Here is an 18,686-nt window from a genome sequence, read left to right as displayed (position 1 = left end):
ACAGATTATTCTGGCCCCAACCCACAGATACAGATACAGATATTGTGTTCGAAAGAGGAGAATGTGATCAAGTCCGCTTAGTAATCTACTCTATCGATCAATCTTCTTCTAAGGAAACACCCGAATCGAACACTCTATCCATCCAACGATCTAACCGCTTAAGTAATCATTACCTTCGTTTACTTCGGATTAGGGATAGCCCCTATCCGTGGTACAGGTATTCTACTTATGTAAAGTAGAGTTGTGCCTGAATGGGCACAAGGAGATGGGGCTCACCATCTCTCCGGACGCCATATGTTCGAATTGTGGAGAGTGTGGACTCGGTCCATTTTCGAAGGTGTGGTATCCGCACCCGAAAGACCACCTGTAAAGCACATAACTAACACTCTCTCCTTGCACTTACACTTACAACATATAGAACCAGAAGGAAACTAACCCAAAAACACAGAAGACTGAAACTACATCAAGCATGAATTTTCCAACAAGGCAATGGTATGGTAGGGAAAAACTGTGAATGTGTGTATTACCCCTAGTGGCTCTTCTATGTGCAAACAAGTGTGCAACTGTGGCTGTTGTCTACTGCCACAAAGAACCATTTCAATCACAAAAACTGTGAATGAAATTTTTTATTGCAATGGCCAACCAATCACAAAATAATATTCGCAAGAGATTTGCCAATGGTTACCAAGAAATAGTGAATCATTCATTGCAAACCACTTGCATTGCTAAGCATTTGCAAATGCAAATGATTTGTAGTGTACCAAGCGGGGCCTAGATTGAGGAAATTGTTCAACATCTGTAATTGGCAAAGCAACAACAATAATTGGAGGAAACTACCCCAGAAACACAGAAGACTGAAACTACATTAAGCATGAATTTTCCACAAACAACCATTTCAATCCCCTCAATTGAACAACAAAGGCAACAACTTGAAACCAGTGAAATTGCACAACAAAGGCAGAGTACATTCTTTGATATCCAAATGACATTTACAGCTACAATTGTAAGGTAGAACATTGAACTAAGAACACTAATCCACTCTAATCTAATAAAAGCCTACCTCTGTCTCTATCATTATGACGTTTCTCCTTGTGACTTGAATGCAGTCTACTCACACTGCAAATTGAAAAAAATAAAGTAAAATTTCTTATTTTCATGATTGACATATATGACTCGGTAATTCTTGTGTTTTTATCAATGCATGTATTCATCATTCTAAACTTTACCAAGCTATGATGTTTCAAGTAAAACTTAAGAAGTTGCCTCATAAGGAAAGTAAATTTAAAATCCAATTTTTTTCTTTAGCTAAGTTACAAACTTTATCTTATAAAAGATACAAAAAAGAGACTATCCTAAGTAAACTTAAACTTTACCTCTCTAGAAAAGCCTAGAGGCTCTCAAAATCCTAACATCTTTCTTTACAAGCTTTAGTCAATCTGCAACCCTAATGACCTCTATCACTTCTTCAGCCATCCCTTATTAAATATCTCTATGTTAAACACAATATTCATCTTCAAGTCCTAGAGGTATGTTATGTTGTTTTAGTTAGAGTGATTCTTACATTAAGTGCTAATTTTGGTTTGAGGTTATTAAACCTGGAAAGTTGGGTGCATGAAACCATTATGGTTCAGTTTTAATTGGATCATGAGGTATGTTCCAACCTCCACAGAAAGGCAGATTTTCAACCTAAAATGAAGGAAATGCAGTTTTTAGGGAAATGATGAAAAATTCCATACAACGAAGCTATTAATATGTAATCTTGAGGTATATCCAAAATTCATTGAATATCCTACGAAATGAATAGTGATTTTGAGAGTGCTTCCAAAAAAAAAATTTACTAAATGAAAGTTCTTTTGATGTCGGCATGAGGGAAAGGAAATATTTTGGGAGGACTATTATGGATATTTATTAGGTTTTAAATTTGTGTTTGATCAACAATTCAAATACATGGATTTTGTGTTGATTGAATGCCATAAGGAGATGCCATATTTTGTCAGCTAGATTATTTAGTTAGAAATTTATTTAGATTGCAATCAAAAAGTATACAAAATTTAGAGCCATAGTTTGTAGATTACAGAGTGATTGTTTGATAAGTAATCTACAATTTAAGAGTTTTAATTTATTAAGATTTCCTTTCTTAATTAGAAAGTTGAGTTGTTTAAGATAAAGAGTAGGTGAAGTCCCAAACCATCCCCTCCATATATGTAACTCTTTTATTAGTGATAGACTGAAATAAGACTTGTATCAGTTCATATTGTTGTTGTGTTTCAGACAAGTTAACTCATTTGAATACAAATAGTGACTCCAATCAACTGAAAATCCAGACCAAGGTGAGACTCCATTGATCTGATTTCCACGAGCTATATGACTCGTGTAGCTATTCCCTGTTACCTATGTATCCTCGAGTTCTGGAGATAGAAGATCAAGAAGAACAGAATACCAGATCTTGGAAAACTCCAAGCAGATCTTGGAAATGAAGGATGGAGAGACCTGTGCCAAAACTTTTATCCACATATTTGGATGTAGGTCCTCTAAATAGATATTGTACCATGGCTCCACTTATTGTGTTTACTAGTAGCCGTCAATCATCTATACTCTATAATATTCATATTGTCAATTTACCTAAACCAAAGAAAATGTGAACAAATTCTTTTCAATGAGAATTTGTATCTTATCCAGACCCTACAACTCTTCATCATACATTGCTTGCAACTTTATCAGCCCTCCTAATACCACTAACCGCCATTCAAGTTGCATAAAAGGGAATCTTGGCCTCCAACAAGCAATGTGATCCTGAGAACATACTAAATAAATACAGTGGGTTCTATCAAATGATTAAAGTACTAGGAACAAGAAAAACATTGTCACATAAGGAAACAATGTTCATATCTATTGTGTCTTGCCATATAAATTGCTCACACTCACACAATTGTGGTGTATTCATACTAATAATGAAACAATTTTTTTTCCAAGACTTAATTTGGCTAAAGGACACCTATAAAAAAAAGGCTAAAGAATTCTAATAAAAATAACATCTTTTCTGTACCTGTATGACAAGCAGATATGTATGAAAAGGAATTAACTGCAGTCCTATTCAAAGCATAGTAGGATCCGCTAAAGATGGCGTACACAATCAAAACTCTAGCCATATGTAGTCTTTTTTGAATTTTAGTCCACAGTTTGTCGGGCCTTTCTTTCTATTTCAAACTTTTCAAGCCTAAAAATCTTTCAAAGTACCCAAAGTTCAAAAACTTCAAATTAACTAATCTTAACCTTCCAAACTTTTTTTTTCTCTTTTGGGACGCAAGCAATGGTTAGTGGTCAGTTGAGGTGAAGGCAGGTTCAATGGGTTTTGAACCCGAGCCCTATCAACACTCCACAAATCTTACCACTTACCAACTTAATTAATTTGGCACCTTTCAAAACTACAACAAATATGGAAATTAGGAACGGTTTATAACCGTTCCTAAGCAAGTATGAAACGGTTTCCGAACCATCTCTAATCGAGGTGATGTTAATGAGTTTAAAAGGCTGGAACAGTTAAAAACCGTTCCAGATCTGAAAGCACTAAAAATAAAAAATAAAATATCGATGTCTATGAGACTGATTTTCTAAGTTTGAAACTTTAGACATCGGTTACAAACCGATATCTAAACTTTTTTTCAAAAATTTAATTTTTAATTTTTTTTTTCTACGCACCTATTAACCGCAGTCAAAATAGACACAAATAGAGAACATTAGAGTTCTCTATCACATTCATTTATCGATAAAAAGAGTTATAATTAGTTATAATTTACAAAATTACTAAATACTTCACCATCAAAATTACAAAATGTCGCATAACACTACAAACAAACTGCAATTGTCTTTCATTTGAAAATCCACTGCCACCAGGACTACCATTCCCAAGTACTTCACCATTGGTTAGCAATAGAATTGCTTGTCCCTTACGCCCATAACCAAATCTACTCATTGAGAAACGTTTGGAATTGGAAACCTTAACAAAAGAAAGCACGACAACAATGTTAGAAGAAAACCTAAAACACCATGAAATTGCAATAACCAATGCCACTTATCAAGATTGGTAAGTATAACTAACAAGACCGCTGAATGACAAATGTTTTCCACCTTAAAATTAGCTTGCATGTTAGAAATCTCCATTATTACCAAAATCACATTAAAATATGAAACAAAACCTCAAGAAACTAAAGGACAACTCAAATTTCATGAATAAAAGGACAAGGTAGTTGCTACTTCATACCGAATCTGCAGCAGCTTGTAAATAGAAAATCTTTCTACATTAAAACCCATCAAATTGAGTTGCCTTTGAAATAGAAAATCGATCTCCAAGTACATCCTTCTTGGAGTGCCCCTTGAAAGAAGACCAACAAAGCTGATCAAAGTGGACAATGGTGTGTTTAACTTTATTCATTAGGTTTAAATATAATATTTAACACACCCCATACAGCTACCACATCTACACACTTGCCTAACTACTCATTTATTAATGTTTGTTAAATATAATATTTAACCCATTATACAAAACATTGTCAAACTCACCCAAACCACAATTGTAAGGCCTGATAACAGTCTAAATGGTTAAACAAGATAAGAGTCAAAACAATGAGGTAAAACTTCGGTGAGGATTCTTTTAATGCTATCGAGAAACATCTTCTTGGAGAAATACAGGTAAAAGAGATGGACATTGATTCGTTGGTATGAGAGAGATCACAGTGGAACGAAAGGTGTTCGAGTTCAAGGTAGTTCGAGTGCAACGTAGTAGAGGGATAGAGATGCAGGAAAAAGGAAGAAGGGTGGTATCGACAATGCAGCTGTTAGAGGAGGAAGCCTTGTGGGTCGCAAAACAACTAGACCTTGCGAGAACTTCGTCAAAATCTTTTATGGCTAAGTATGCGAAACAGGGGAGAATCTTTATGATCCAGGGAGGGGAAAATAGGTTTGGTAGATTTTTGAAGCTTCAACAGTTCTCGGTCAGACTTCAATCGAGAGGGATTGTATTCCCAGAAGGTACGGGAGGAAAAGGTTGGGGGGAAGTTAGCATAACTCTTAAAACACTGTTAAAAACAGAGGAGAAAATGAAGGCAGTTATGGAGGAGAGCGAGGTGGCCAACCCCTGGGCAAAGGATCTTTGCAAAAAGTCGGAGATTTCTGATGGTCCAGGAGAAGAGTTAAGTCCCAGTCGTGTGGATAAGCAAGCTCAATCAAGCTACAACCGTGTGGTAAAGCAAGCTTATGCTAATGGGGCAGCATTCGGAAGATGGAGATGGGCCTTTATTTGTAGGGCGGATTCGATGGAGGTGGAGTGGGACGACTTCTTGTTGGAAATGAAGAAAGGTCTAGATCAACCGACGAAGATTAAGCTGTTATTGTGGGAACCACTTACTCGAATACTGATGTTGGGGAATAGAACAGATTTTTTGAAGGTGAACAACAGGAGGATAATCTCATTGGGGATTAGCTCCTTCAAGATGAGACCTTGGTACGCGGATTGTAATGCCATAGATCCAACACGGAAAGAAGGGGGGACTTGGGTTAACATCAGGGGTTTACCGTTCCATCAATGGAGTAACCACGTATTCCGTAAAATCGGTGTTCAGCTGGGAGGTTTAATCGAGGTGGATTCGATCACTCTAAAACGTGAGAAATTGGAAGGAGCGAAACTAAGGATAGGTGGTTATCCATGGAAGTTACCACGAGGATTGAACCTTTGGGTTGATGGATTCCGATACAATCTAGGGGTGGAGGTGATAGGCGATGAACTTACAAGTCAGGTTTCGAAGGAGGAGCAACGGAAAGGTACAGACAACAAAGGCAAGGGGCCAGCAGAGTGTGCTTCTCAGGTAGCTGTTAAGATAGTTCAGCTGGTGGAAAGTGAGACCCATTTGGAGAAGATGATACCTGTAGCTAGCGATGTGGGTCTGGAAATAACAAAACCAGGGGGAGATAACGTATGGAAGAAGCTGTCGAGTACACACAAATTCAAATTTCGACCATTTAGAGGAGCTCGTGTCAGTGCTATTAATAAAGCGAAGCCACGTCGCTGGTTGCAAAGTCAAATTCGTACAGTAAAATGCCTTACCAAGGCAGCTAGAAACATAGGTTTCATGAGCTGGCTGCGCAGGAGCGGGATGATTGAGATAAGGAGGCCCAAGGTAACAAGTCTGGGACAATTGTACAAAGAGGCCCAAGGTGGGGAGCTCAGGTCCGTGAATAGTAAGGCCCGCACTTCGAATATTAATGGACTCAGCAGATATGGCCCATGGGAAAAGATTTTGGGCACGAAATCTACTAACCCAGGCCCAAACAGGGAACCCAAGTGTCATAAGAGGAAGGTACGGGCCAGGCCCAGACCAGGCGCTTATAAAGTTGGGTGTAAAGTTGGGCAGAGAATGAGGATGGCCCATGGTCATTCAAACCATCTGGTGGAGACGAGTAACGAGGAGGACAAAGTTCAGTCGTCTCCGTGTTTGAGCTCAAACGAGAGGGAGACAGACAGGGCAAATGAAATAGTGGGGGTTTACGACTGTGAATCTGAGTTATGGAGGGGCTTCGATATCGAAAGTACTCCCTCTCCAGTGGGGAAAATCTATGGGGCAGCAGATGAGGAAAATAGAATTAGCGGGCTGAAATGGTTCGATTCAGGGAGATTGGGTACAGAGGAACAACCGGAGAAAAGCTTAGAGCCATTAATTGGTACCGTGAGAGCTGATCCTAGCTGCGATCAGCGAGTGGCTGGAGCTGTGCGAACGATATCAACAGGTTTCCTTACGCAAGAGGAAATGGAGGTCGACGAGGAGCCTGAGAATGGACAGTTTAATGTTCGGAAACAGTCTATTAGCGGGGATACGGTTAATATAAGTAAGAGAGATGCAAAAGCTGCTGAAAAGGCTAACAGAGGTATGAACAGAGAAGTTACGGATCAGGCTGTTGAGGGAGATTTGGGATGTAATGAGTTGGGAATGTCTCCGTCGCTCTATAAAGTAGCAGCCAGTACAATCGAAGAAATGGAAGAGATAGGGGAACGAGGTAACCAGAGAATGAAGAAAACAGAAGCGGAAAGGGAGGAGAAAAATAGAGAGGGACAGTATAAACATCACCTAGTGTCGTTGAAGAGAATATGGGACAGATTTCGCACTGATCTATGGGGACACCCAGTTGAATCTTTAGTGGCGGCAAACTCAAACAACAGAAGAGGAAAGTATAGCAACATGGGAGTTCTAATGGGAAAGGCCTTTACTAGCACTAATCTGTTGTCCCATTTGGGTATGTACCACGGTGAGAATTTCCTTTTTTTCGATTTATACTTTGCTCCGTTAATCCCTTCGTTCCATTCTTTGGACATAGTGTCTTGGGGTCCCCTTGGTGTTTCTTATTTGAACAGGTTTCGACATCCGGCAGCCCTCTTAAATTCCCTTCATTCCTGTGAGCAAATCAGAGAGGAGGAAAGTAGTAAGGAGAACAGGGAAGATGTCAGCCAGTTAGCTCTTGTTTCCTTATGTTCCACCCAGAAACCAGTGGGAGAAAAAGTTGCTATCCGAATAGAGGGGTATAATGAGGGTAATTGGGTTGACAGATAAGGGAGTGTACAACCAAGGGATACTAGTGAAGATAGGCTACTTAGGACAGAATTAGAGACGGTGGAGTGGCTAATGAGTAATGCTCTGCATTTGGCAGAGGAGTTTGGCATAATTACAGAGGCAGAGGATGATGAATCCTCATTGATCCTGAAGGTGACCATTGGAGATTTGAGAGATAGAACCTTCTTGGAGGAAGAACTCAAGCGTATCAATGAAGCACATGGTATTAAGGAGAAGAGTGAGCTTTTAGAGGATCAGAATAATCAGGAAATTAGAAGTTATAGGGATGGCGCGAGTAATGAATTGGTGGTGGTTGCTCCCTTGGAGATGACAAGAAGCTTAATCAAACCAAGAGAAGATAAGGAGTTGGTCAGGTTGGAGAAGAGGTAGGATGGTTTTGGGTGTGGTGGGGTTTTATAGGTCTTTAATGTTGTTAAAAGTGTTATCATGGAATGTTAGAGGTTTGGGGGATAAGAGGAAAAGGGCGGCGGTTAAATCTTTCATTAGAAGTAAAAATCCTCTCATTGTTACGCTCCAAGAAACGAAATTAACTCAGTGTGATGATAAGATCATCAAAGATATTTGGGGGAGAAACATCGAGTGGATAGCTCTCCCAGCTATAGGGTCGGCAGGAGGGATTCTTATGATGTGGAATAAAGATTGGATCCAAGTGACAGACAATCTTATAGGGGCCTTCTCGATTTCTATTTTGTGTAGGAAAAGAGAAGAGGAGTTTGAGTGGGTGTTTTCAGGAATTTATGGGCCAAACTTGAACAAGGAAAGATCACAATTATGGGAGGAGCTGGATGATATTGCGGGTTACTGGGAAAAACCTTGGGTTCTGGGTGGGGATTTTAATGTCATTAGATTTACCCATGAGAAGAATAGGGGTTCTAAGACTTCTAAGGGCATGAGAGACTTCAACGATTTTATAGGTAGACAGTGTCTTATGGATTTCCCTCTTCTTGGTAGACGATTCACGTGGTCCAACAATCAAAGTAATCCAAGGATGTCAAGATTGGACAGGTATCTGATTGATAATGAATGGGAGGAAAATTTCCAAAATGTGATTCATTCGGCTTGCCCTAGTCCGATTTCGGATCATACCCCCATTTTGTTGGAAGCAGGTCACCCTAGACAATACCCAATTCCGTTCAGGTTTGAGAACATGTGGCTAGTCCAACCCAACTTCTAGATCTTGTCAAAAAGTGGTGGAGTGAGTGTCCCTCGATAGGTAACCCGGGAAGTGTGTTTAAGAAGAAGCTTAAATTTTTGAAAGATAAGTTAAAGGTGTGGAATAGGGAGGTATTGGGGAGAACTGAGGTGAAAAAAAAGGAGATATTGATGGACATTGAATCTCTGGATAAAAGGGAGGAAGAAAGGAATCTATCTATGGATGAAAGAGGTAAAAGAATGGAATTGAAAACAGAGTTCCAAAGAGTAGCGCTCATGGAGGAGATTAGTTGGAGACAAAAATCGAGGGTCAAGTGGTTGAAGGAAGGGGATAATAACACAAAATTCTTTCACAAGATGGCTAACTTCCATCGAAGAAGTAATCAATTGGACAAGCTCTACATCAAAGATACCATGGTGACAGGAGAGGAGGAAGTCAGGAAAGGTGTGGTGGAGTTTTACAAGGATATGTATAAGGAAAAGGAACCCTTAAGACCACGACCAGAAAATCTAGAGTTCAAGTCATTGACCCAAGAGGAAAAGAGGTGGTTGGAAAGACAGATAGGGGAGGAGGAGGTTAAGTCAACCATTCTTTCGATGAGTGGAGATAAGGCGCCGGGGCCAGATGGTTTTACTATGGAATTCTATAAACATTGTTGGGAGATAGTGTCGATAGATTTCATGAAAATTATCAATGAGTTGCAAGAGAAGAAGTGCTTGGACTATGGTCTTAATAGCACTTTCGTGGCTTTGATCCCTAAGATTACCGGGGCGGATAAGCTAGGAGACTTTAGACCAATTAGCCTGGTGAGCTCGGTGTATAAAATAATATCCAAAGTGCTGGCTTCGAGGTTGAAAACAGTTCTCCCTAGTCTTATTGAGGATGAGCAAAGTGCGTTCATTAGGGGAAGACAAATTCTTGATGGTGTGTTGATAGCAAATGAATGCCTCGATTCTAGGATTAAGAACAAGAAGAAAGGGATGATAGGAAAAGTAGACCTACAAAAGGCGTATGATCATGTTAGTTGGGATTTTTTGGAATATATGATGGGGAGGATGGGCTTTGGTACTAGGTGGATAAGTTGGATTATGAAATGTATTACAACGGTTTCTTACTCGATTCTGGTCAATGGGAGTCCGGCCGGTTTTTTTAGGGGTTCGAGAGGGTTGAGACAAGGGGATCCTCTATCCCCTTTCTTGTTTCTTATTGTAGTAGAAGCTCTGGGCAAATTGTTTAGAAGAGCGGTCGAGTTGGATAAGTTGACGGGGTTTAGGGTGAAGGATGGTCCATTGATCTCTCATTTGCAGTTTGCGGATGATACATTGGTTTTCCTGGAGCATTCGAGGGATCAGGTGAGGGTTCTTCGAGTTTTATTAGGTTGCTTTGAGGCTATATCAGGTTTACACATCAACTTGCATAAAAGCAAACTTTTCGGAGTTGGAGAGGTGAATGATATTCAGGTGATGGCTGCAATTTTGGGGTGCGGGCACGATAGTTTACCAACGTCATATTTGGGTTTACCATTGGGAGCTCCCTATAACAGTACCAAAATTTGGGAGGGTGTGATTGAGAGAGCGGAGAAAAGGTTGAGCACGTGGAAGTCCAAGTATTTGTCGAAGGGAGGGAAAGTAACCTTGATTAAAAGCACTTTGTCGAGCATCCCGGTTTATTTTCTCTCGCTATTCACGATTCCGAGGTCAGTAGAAATTAGATTGGAAAGGCTCATGAGGAATTTCTTATGGAACGATAAGAGAGGTGGGAGGAAGTATCACTTGGTCAAGTGGAAAGTTCTTTGCATGCCCAAGAAGAACGGGGGGCTGGGAATAAAGGGGCTTAGATTAGCAAACAGAGCGCTTTTAGGTAAATGGTTGTGGAGATTTGGGGAGGAGAGGGGGAGACTTTGGAGAAAGATCATTAAGGCCAAATACGGGGAGAGAAAGCTAGGTTGGTATAGTGGCGAGGCGAAAGGTTCTTACGGGTGTAGCATTTGGAAAGGGGTTCTTAAACTGAGCGAGGACTTTGAAAGTGGTATTAGGTTTAAAGCGGGGACAGGGGACAGAGTTAGATTTTGGGAGGATCGGTGGTGTGGAACATCCCCTCTGGCTACTCAATTCCCGTCATTATATGCCTGTTCTATTAAAAAGAACTGCTCTATCCAGCAGTGTCTGATACGCAATGAGTCTAGTCCTACGTGGGATTTGGGGTTCAGGAGAAATTTTAATGATTGGGAGCTAAACGACTTGATATCTTTCCTAGATCTCCTGCACACAGTTCATCTCAATGAGGAAGAACAGGATAAGTGGGAATGGAAGAGGGCGAAGGATGCGAGATTTTCCGTCAGATCCTTCTATGAGAGTCTTAATCCTCATGCGGAGTGTTCCCTTTTGGGGTCCATCGTTTGGTGTAAGTCTATTCCCTCTAAAGTCTCTTTCTTTGTTTAGCTGGCTTCCCTTGATAGGATACTCACGTTGGATAATTTGATTGTTCGAGGTTAGATCACCCCTAATTGTTGTCCTCTTTGTTTGAGGGATGCGGAGTCTGTGGATCATATTTTAATTCATTGCTCTTTCTCTTCTATTATTTGGTCTTATTTTCTTAGTCAATTTTGCATCTATTGGGCCCTTCCTTGTAAGTTTTCCTCCCTGTTAGTTGAATGGGCTAGTAATGACTTTAATTCCAGAAAAAGACTTCTATGGGCTATGCTTCCCTCGGCTATTGCTTGGGGGTTTGGAACGAGAGAAACAACAGGGTGTTCAATAACAAGACTAGAAACTCGCATGCAAGCTTTTGGAGATTTTGGGCTATTTGTACCTTTGGTCAAAACAGTATAAAGAGTTTGCAGGATTCTCTTTCGATGATTTTGTCTTTAGATGGAATGACCTTTGTAATTAGAGATGTTCTTTTTATTTTTTCTTCTTTTTCTTATTCTTGTCCTTTGTGAGGCTTCCTCGGCCTCATTGTATTTGGGTTTTCATGTATTTGTTTTCCTTTATCAATATATTACACTTTTCAAAAAAAAAAAAACTTCGGTGAGAATAAGATCGCTCAACCAAGTCAGACTCACCACGACAAAATTTTAATCCTTGCTTATAGTTTATAATGGCTTATTCACAATAGGGTCCCATCTTAAGAGGAATTGATGGATCATAGAACATAAGCAACGATGTTTAGAAGAAAAGTGGTGCTTGATAAGAATAATAATGTCGAAGGTTCTCGCGAATAGAGTGGCCCCACAAATGACATGGTGCTTAGACCATGTCGTTGCACCTTAATGAATGACTTCGACACATAGGTTATACAACTTCAGGAAGAAAAAGGATGGGCAAGGAATCTTAAGCAGATAGCTGCATCTACAACACCATAAACAGACAAATCAGGGGGCTAGATATAGGCTAGAAATGGAAGGAATTGAACGTTAGTCATGTACTGTCGGAAGGCAAGAAACATAATCTGATATTTGGTGATTGAGATACCCACTAATGTAAGACATGGGCAGTTATTGTATTAGACATAAACCAATCATTTTGGCGGCTTGGATATGCATGTTTGTTTATTTAAATGGAAGATTTTTAAAAAATAAAATAAAAGGTGTTTATACAACCCATGGATGGTTCTTTCAATCCTTTTTCATAACAGAATGAGAATAAACCAGCAAATACACAAAATATAGAAGAACTAGTTTACATGGAGAAAGGCTTCCCAAACATGAACATCCAAGTTCCAAGAAACAGCATGTCTATGTATAAAAAAAGAAAAAAGGAGAGAAACACACCAATGTTGATATGTTGCTGTCTGATGATGAGGGGATGGAACTGACAAGCTGCTCTTTATCCAGATCCCAAAGCATGATGGATGATATCTCCCCAGAAGCATACTGATTAATGTCAAAGTGTAAGAGAGACGACCACAGAGCCAAATAATATAATTTACTATAGAAAACATTCTCCAAATCTGTAGTCTATACCAAATATCCAGATTGTTGCTGCCAGTCCACAACATCGTTCACCGCTCGCACACCAGGTCTATGACCCTGAATTGAACAGAATGCAGTTACAAGCTTTTGTCTACCTTTTTGAGTGTAGTCTTTCCAATTCGGATATTTCCATCACCTATATTAAATGAGATGAGAATACAATCAGAATCATTCTAAATTACATTAAAACAGATTGAAAAATAATAGTATCCCAAAGGCAAGTGCTATGATTCCCCTCATATATCAACCTTCATAATCTATCAATATCAATCAGATTGATCGAATAACATGGCCACATCTTGGGCCTAAGTAGTGGGCGCCTGTAATTTTTTGTGACCAACCAAAATATTTTGCCAGATAGCAGGAAACTAAGAATAGGAGTTAGATCGCTATCAAACTCCCAGTAGTATAGTGTTCTAAATCGTATTTTTATAATATTTGTTACCAAAATACCCTTTACATACCAGTAGGGAAAGGCGCGAGGGATTTGGCACAGCTTCCTTGAATGACCTCCAAATCGTCAGAAATTACAACCGAACCATCAGCTGCAATACCCCAAAACAGTTTAACTCCTCCATCCGATCCCTGCACCACACCGAAACATGCATTAACATCAAAATGACAAAAATGCCCTCAAATCATAAATTTTATGTTTGGCAGCTAAGAGGGGAGAAGAGAAGGCAATGTACCAGAGCAACAAAGATGGTTCTGGCCTTGTTATCGTAGATGATGAAAGCAAAGCTACCATCGAGATCCTTAACTACCTGATCAGCTGGGTATGGACCCCGGTCTCGAAGGGTTCGATACGCCTCGATCACCAACATTGCCTCATTGGTCCCTTTTAAGAGACCAGACTGCTTGATAAGGGTGCATAGGTTGTTCAAGCTCCCCAAGAACAAGCAGTACATTTCATCCAAACCACAAAACAACCTTCAAAAAGACAAAAACAAAAAAAAAAAAAAAACTTAATTGTTTATCACCCTTTTCTATTTTATACAAGAGTAACAAGATTTCAAATCATTTGCTTGTGAAGGGTATTTTGGTCATAATACTACTAATAAGTGGGCTTGGCCTGATCTATTTCCTAGAACACACTAGTAAAAAAATCTGAAATGTTTCCTTGTAAGACTCATAACCAGAATTCTATCAGCTACAGCAAGATACTGGACTTGATGAGTTACCAGAATGACAGTCTTCTTTTCTAGAGCAGCCATGACACAATCCTACAATTATTTCATCCAATATTCAATAACTACAAAAAAAAAAAAAGAATAGTAAGGGATTCAGCCAAGAAAATATTAATCGGCTAACGAAATTGGACTTGCCCAATTTTGATCGACATTTTGCACCTTTCGCAGTCAGCAGAGGTCTGAAGAGTTCGAAAACACAAAAGAGAAGCAACAAGTTTACAAACCATGAAACCACAACAAGGTGGATGCTAATTCAACAACCTAAGGGCCTAAAAATTAATATTTATCATTGAATTGTCTACAAACATGAAATTGGCAACGCTAGTAGAAAGGCATAAGGCAGTATATCTAGCCTGTAGTGGATGAAACCAAACAGGAATGCAGACAACTGAAAGTATGGGCCACCAAGCCATTTTCCTTGTTTGTAAATTTTTGGCATGACTAAGTAACTAAAAATGTTTGCAGCAGATCAAGTAGAGCCAAAGCATAGCAAAAGAGAAAGGTTATTTTCTACAGATGTTCTCTACCTGTTTACAGCTTCTTGATTCTAAATCTAATTTTTTCTAAATAGTATAGGAAAACCTGCTAAGGTTTGAGCCCTACTCTACTTTACATATTAGATGTTAACCATAAAAAGATTTTCGTCAAAATAGAAAGGAAAAAACCTATTACATGTGACCTTCCACATAATCCTTGGCAACCACCTTCCCCAGAATAAAATGCATCTCAGGTTTCAAAAAGTGAAACATCCTACAGTTCGATTTGATGCAATATAGGTTCCTGATATCTTTTTTCTGTTTTCTATGGACAATTATAAGTGAAAATATTTTCAAAAAAATTAAATGAAAGCAAAACAGCATATTAAAGGCTTTCTTATTGCAAGCCACATATAAAGGCTTTCTTATTGCAAAACACTCGAGGTTGGCTTTAAAAAGTAAAATGGTTTAATACCCATCGATCCCATCCCAAGCCTCTAACAATCATATTGATAAATACAAAACATATCATACCCAAATCCTTAATCCAATCCTAAATCATATTGCCTAAACCCCCCATATTTTCTAACTGCATCACATATTGACTTAGACCTAGATTAGGTAAGATGGTACACTTTGTTTTGAAAAACAATTATAGAAATAATAATTAAAGGAACATATTAGGTTTCTTTCTTTGAAACATAACCTACCAGTCTCCTTAACCTAAGGTCTGTTCACCAAGTCACATAGTTATATTCAGAATAAGTAAAACCAACAGTGTATTGTTTTGGCTAATTGACTTCCCCTGTATTTTGTTTAAAGAGGAAAAAAGTTAGGGGTCACCAGCTCCAGAAAGAAACATTCAAGGATTCTATGCCAAGGCAGCAGTAGTTGCATTTACAAGGAAAACAATTGAGAAATCAAACATTCAAACCGTTTTTTTTTTTTAATAATCAGCATAATCCCAACAGCCCCAGTACCACCACCACGATGCTTTACTAACTCCATAATGATATGATAACAATGATAATAAAAAAGGGTTTTTAAATTATCATTATCATTTCTTATGAGAAACTAAATAAATTACCTCCCCAGGTGCTTCCCTCCTCATATCCTCTATTGCTGAGCACACAGCACCCTTTAGGAACCACCATGGCCCTTCTCATCCTCGTCATAGACATCCTGAGCCTGAGCTTGCACTTGTTTCCTCCTCATCTCCTCCTCAATGTTCACATCGTGGAGAGTCATCTCCTCGCACTCATCCAACTCCATGTCTGTCAACTGCATTGATGTCCTTGGTTGTAGCACTATTTCCAGCATCTTGCACTGCTCCATTGTCAGTGATTCAGGGAATTCAATTGTGAAGTGGATGTAGAGCTTCCCCTTCATGAAGGGCCTCTGATACATCAGCATTCCCTCGTCGTCGATTGCCTTGAATCCTACCTCAAGTGCTTTCGCATAAGAATTTATAAAAAGCTGAGACTTCCCTGCTATTATGCGTGCATGCTGTATCAAGTACCGACTTATCTCCATCTGCCATGAGAATAAAAGTTTCATCAATAAGTCTTGAAGAATCCTGGAGAAATATCATTAAACTCTTAGTAAGTTGTGATAAGGTGCGTACATCTCCATCTGCATTTTTTTTTTAACTTATTCTTACTAGCACAGTGGCAAGCTGCCAATTCATCACAGATCAACCCGTCTAGGAGGAATATTTGATACTACAATATTGACAAAAATGAAGTAAATCTGTTCTCTCACTTGCACCCTTAATCTTAACCAAGATTGATGTTAAGGGTGAATAATCAGATTAGCAACACACGCACACACACACCACTGTTTCTATTACATCAGCATAGGATAGGATGACAACATACATCATATAAATATGTGAGATCAATATTTAGTTATGGATGGTGACACGTGTACCAGCATCAAGGTATCATAGGCTATATCTACTACTGTACAGTTCATGGTATGCTACCAGAACAAAACCATGTAATGATCCTAAATCCTATCAAATACACTTACATGGTGGGATAGATCAGCATCCATGATAACAATAAAATTTCCGAATGCATGCTTCAGCCCATGAGACTAAGCGGTGCCTAAAATAAATTTGGGATCGCATATTAGCCCCTAATTGTTTATGTTAAACAGAAAAAAAGAAAAGAAAAGAGGATAGACATACCTAAACCGAGCTGCTTTGGTCTAGCTCTTAATAGCTGCATTATCGAGAGCAAAACATGGGTGGTTATCACAAAACCTGAATAAACCAGCCCAAAAAAATTGAAGGCCCAAGTATAACACTTACTATGTGATCAATATTTAGAATGAGTGTACTAGAGAGTTGTATGTAAAAACTAAAGCAACAATGCATAAACAATAAAAATAAAACAGAAAAGATAAATTTATTAAGCATTTTCCCCTACAGCTTTCTCAAGATGTCTGACATGGGAATTTTCCCCTACGACTTAAGAGACTCTTGTCTACTTAATCAAACAACTCTTGCAATAAAAATGCACCTCATCTCTGGAAGAGAAGCACTTTATATCTATACCAATTAATCGTGAAAACATACACATAAGATTAGTAAATTGTAGTAGTTTCAGTAATAAAACCATATAAAAATGAAAAGCAAAGAATAAAATAGGAAATTGAACAAGTTCACATGAATGGACATCATTTTTGTCAGGATTCTGCAAGACTATATAGATATTCCCGCTTCATTCATAGGTAACAAAGCACATATAAGCTATTGTACCTGATATACACTAGGTTCTAATGCCACCCATGTGTTTTTGATTGATTAGCTTTCTGTTGCTAGGTACTATAGCCTGCAAAGTTATATTACAAATAGATGCCCACACTTAAAAATAGATGTTCTCAAAACTGAAATACTGTGTTTATTACTAGAACAGCAGAGGATGGCCAATCGAACCCAAATGATCAATCTTGGTTTGAATCCCACCAGTTCCCAACCGTTGCAAATATTAATCATATTGACACATTCTAATATCCCTTTGAAAATGTAATATTCTGAAATGACCATGATTTGATGCACCTAGTATAGTTATGTGTAACAAAGCAGAATGGAACTCAAGGTAAAACCAAAATACTACTGTTTTATATGCTGGATTATAAGAAAGTACCTTTGCAAAAGTAAATTTCCTACTCCAACCAACACCTATTCGATCATTATCAATATATTCCACAGGGCCAGAAATGCCAGTTGGTGAAGCATATTCAAATACACTGGAACTTTGATGTTCATCCATCAACACAATGAGCATTTTTGGTAAAACATAGAACTTAATGTTGTTGAGATATTTCTTATATAATCTGTTTGGATTTTGATCGAAGCATGTTCACATTAGATCTCATATAATTGTGCATTAGATTATTAATTTACTATCAGATTTCAAGATAGATTGTTGGTTGTTTAGTGTCCTTATTCATAATAAACTAAAGTTATTGATGGGATTTATATTAATTGTTTATTCCCTAATCAAGGTACTAATCTACATCTCCTGTCTCACCAACTTGACACCTTCAATAAAGAAATCAGGTAGAGTACTCTCTAATTTTTTTCGAGTACCTGAGGTTGTCCTTTAACATCCATATTTCGGTTGGAAAGATTAATGTAATTGAACTGTGCAGTAACAGAGCCATGGACAGGGTTCCATTGGACATTAGACCGAAAAATCTAGACTTTTTCAACACAAAGGCGTAACATGTTTACAAACAAATAAAGTAGTTGTACTCCTTTAGAAATAACTCAAACCATGAATCAGATTTGAGACAATTCATTGTAGTTCATGAATGACAATAAAGGGCAGATGTCCATAGCTTCATGAATAACAAAGGCCATTGTGATGATGAAAATCCCATCAATAATCAGACTATTTTTTTTTTTCTATATAGAAAATTGAAATGAAGAAACCACACTCTTGAAATAACAATGCACATCAAGAAAAGTTATCAGTCATGTAAGGGAAGTTAAGATGGAACATTAAACCACATAGTTTCAAGCTGATTGCCTTCCCCGCATTTTCGATAGTGAAGAAAAAGGAGGGGGGGGGGGGAAGACGACAAAAGAAAAAGGAACTCATTAAAAACATCAAATACAAGGAAAAAAAGGATATAAAAACAAGGTCATATTAATGTGGAATTTTGAACCTCTACATCTGTTGAACTTGAAACTCCATCCAAAGAATTACGGTTGCCAACCACAGACTCCAAGGCCTCAATCAACAGAGCTGACTGCCATGAAAA

The 18,686-nt window shown here is 38.5% G+C and overlaps 1 protein-coding gene across 6 annotated transcripts; it reads right to left on the bottom strand.

Annotated features, from left to right (window-relative positions):
* Positions 1–3,718: 3,718 nt before the first annotated feature.
* Positions 3,719–18,315, bottom strand: LOC147383096 (dnaJ protein homolog). 6 transcript variants are annotated; one of them, XM_086427435.1, is made up of 9 exons: positions 16,603–18,281; positions 16,443–16,519; positions 15,499–15,944; positions 13,435–13,675; positions 13,210–13,330; positions 12,737–12,881; positions 12,545–12,646; positions 4,262–4,393; positions 3,719–3,997 (listed from the first exon to the last, which is right to left on the bottom strand). In XM_086427435.1, exons 4-6 carry the CDS (start codon positions 13,651–13,653, stop codon positions 12,823–12,825), a joined length of 399 nt encoding a protein of 132 aa, XP_086283561.1. In that variant the 5' UTR covers positions 13,654–13,675; positions 15,499–15,944; positions 16,443–16,519; positions 16,603–18,281; the 3' UTR covers positions 3,719–3,997; positions 4,262–4,393; positions 12,545–12,646; positions 12,737–12,822. The 6 variants fall into 6 exon arrangements, with proteins under 6 accessions (XP_086283561.1, XP_086283560.1, XP_086283562.1 ...); XM_086427434.1 differs by having other exon boundaries at positions 4,262–4,372; XM_086427436.1 differs by lacking the exon at positions 4,262–4,393.
* Between the last annotated feature and the right edge of the window lie 371 nt (positions 18,316–18,686).

Source organism: Akebia trifoliata, chromosome 16 (genome assembly GCF_017979445.1).
Source record: "Akebia trifoliata isolate Shusen 1 chromosome 16, ASM1797944v1, whole genome shotgun sequence".
NCBI classification, from domain to species: domain Eukaryota; kingdom Viridiplantae; phylum Streptophyta; class Magnoliopsida; order Ranunculales; family Lardizabalaceae; genus Akebia; species Akebia trifoliata.
Note: the sequence above shows the minus strand (reverse complement) of the source record. Positions and strands in the feature narration are given on the sequence as shown.

What these genes read in the sequence shown, in the direction of transcription:
- LOC147383096 (XM_086427433.1), bottom strand. Translation starts at nt 16,466, where the DNA reads ATGGATGCTGATCTATCCCACCAT. An exon ending in ATGCTGATCTATCCCACCAT is followed by an intron (nt 15,945 to 16,442) that starts GTAAGTGTATTT and finishes TTCTCATGGCAG; the next exon opens with ATGGAGATAAGTCGGTACTT.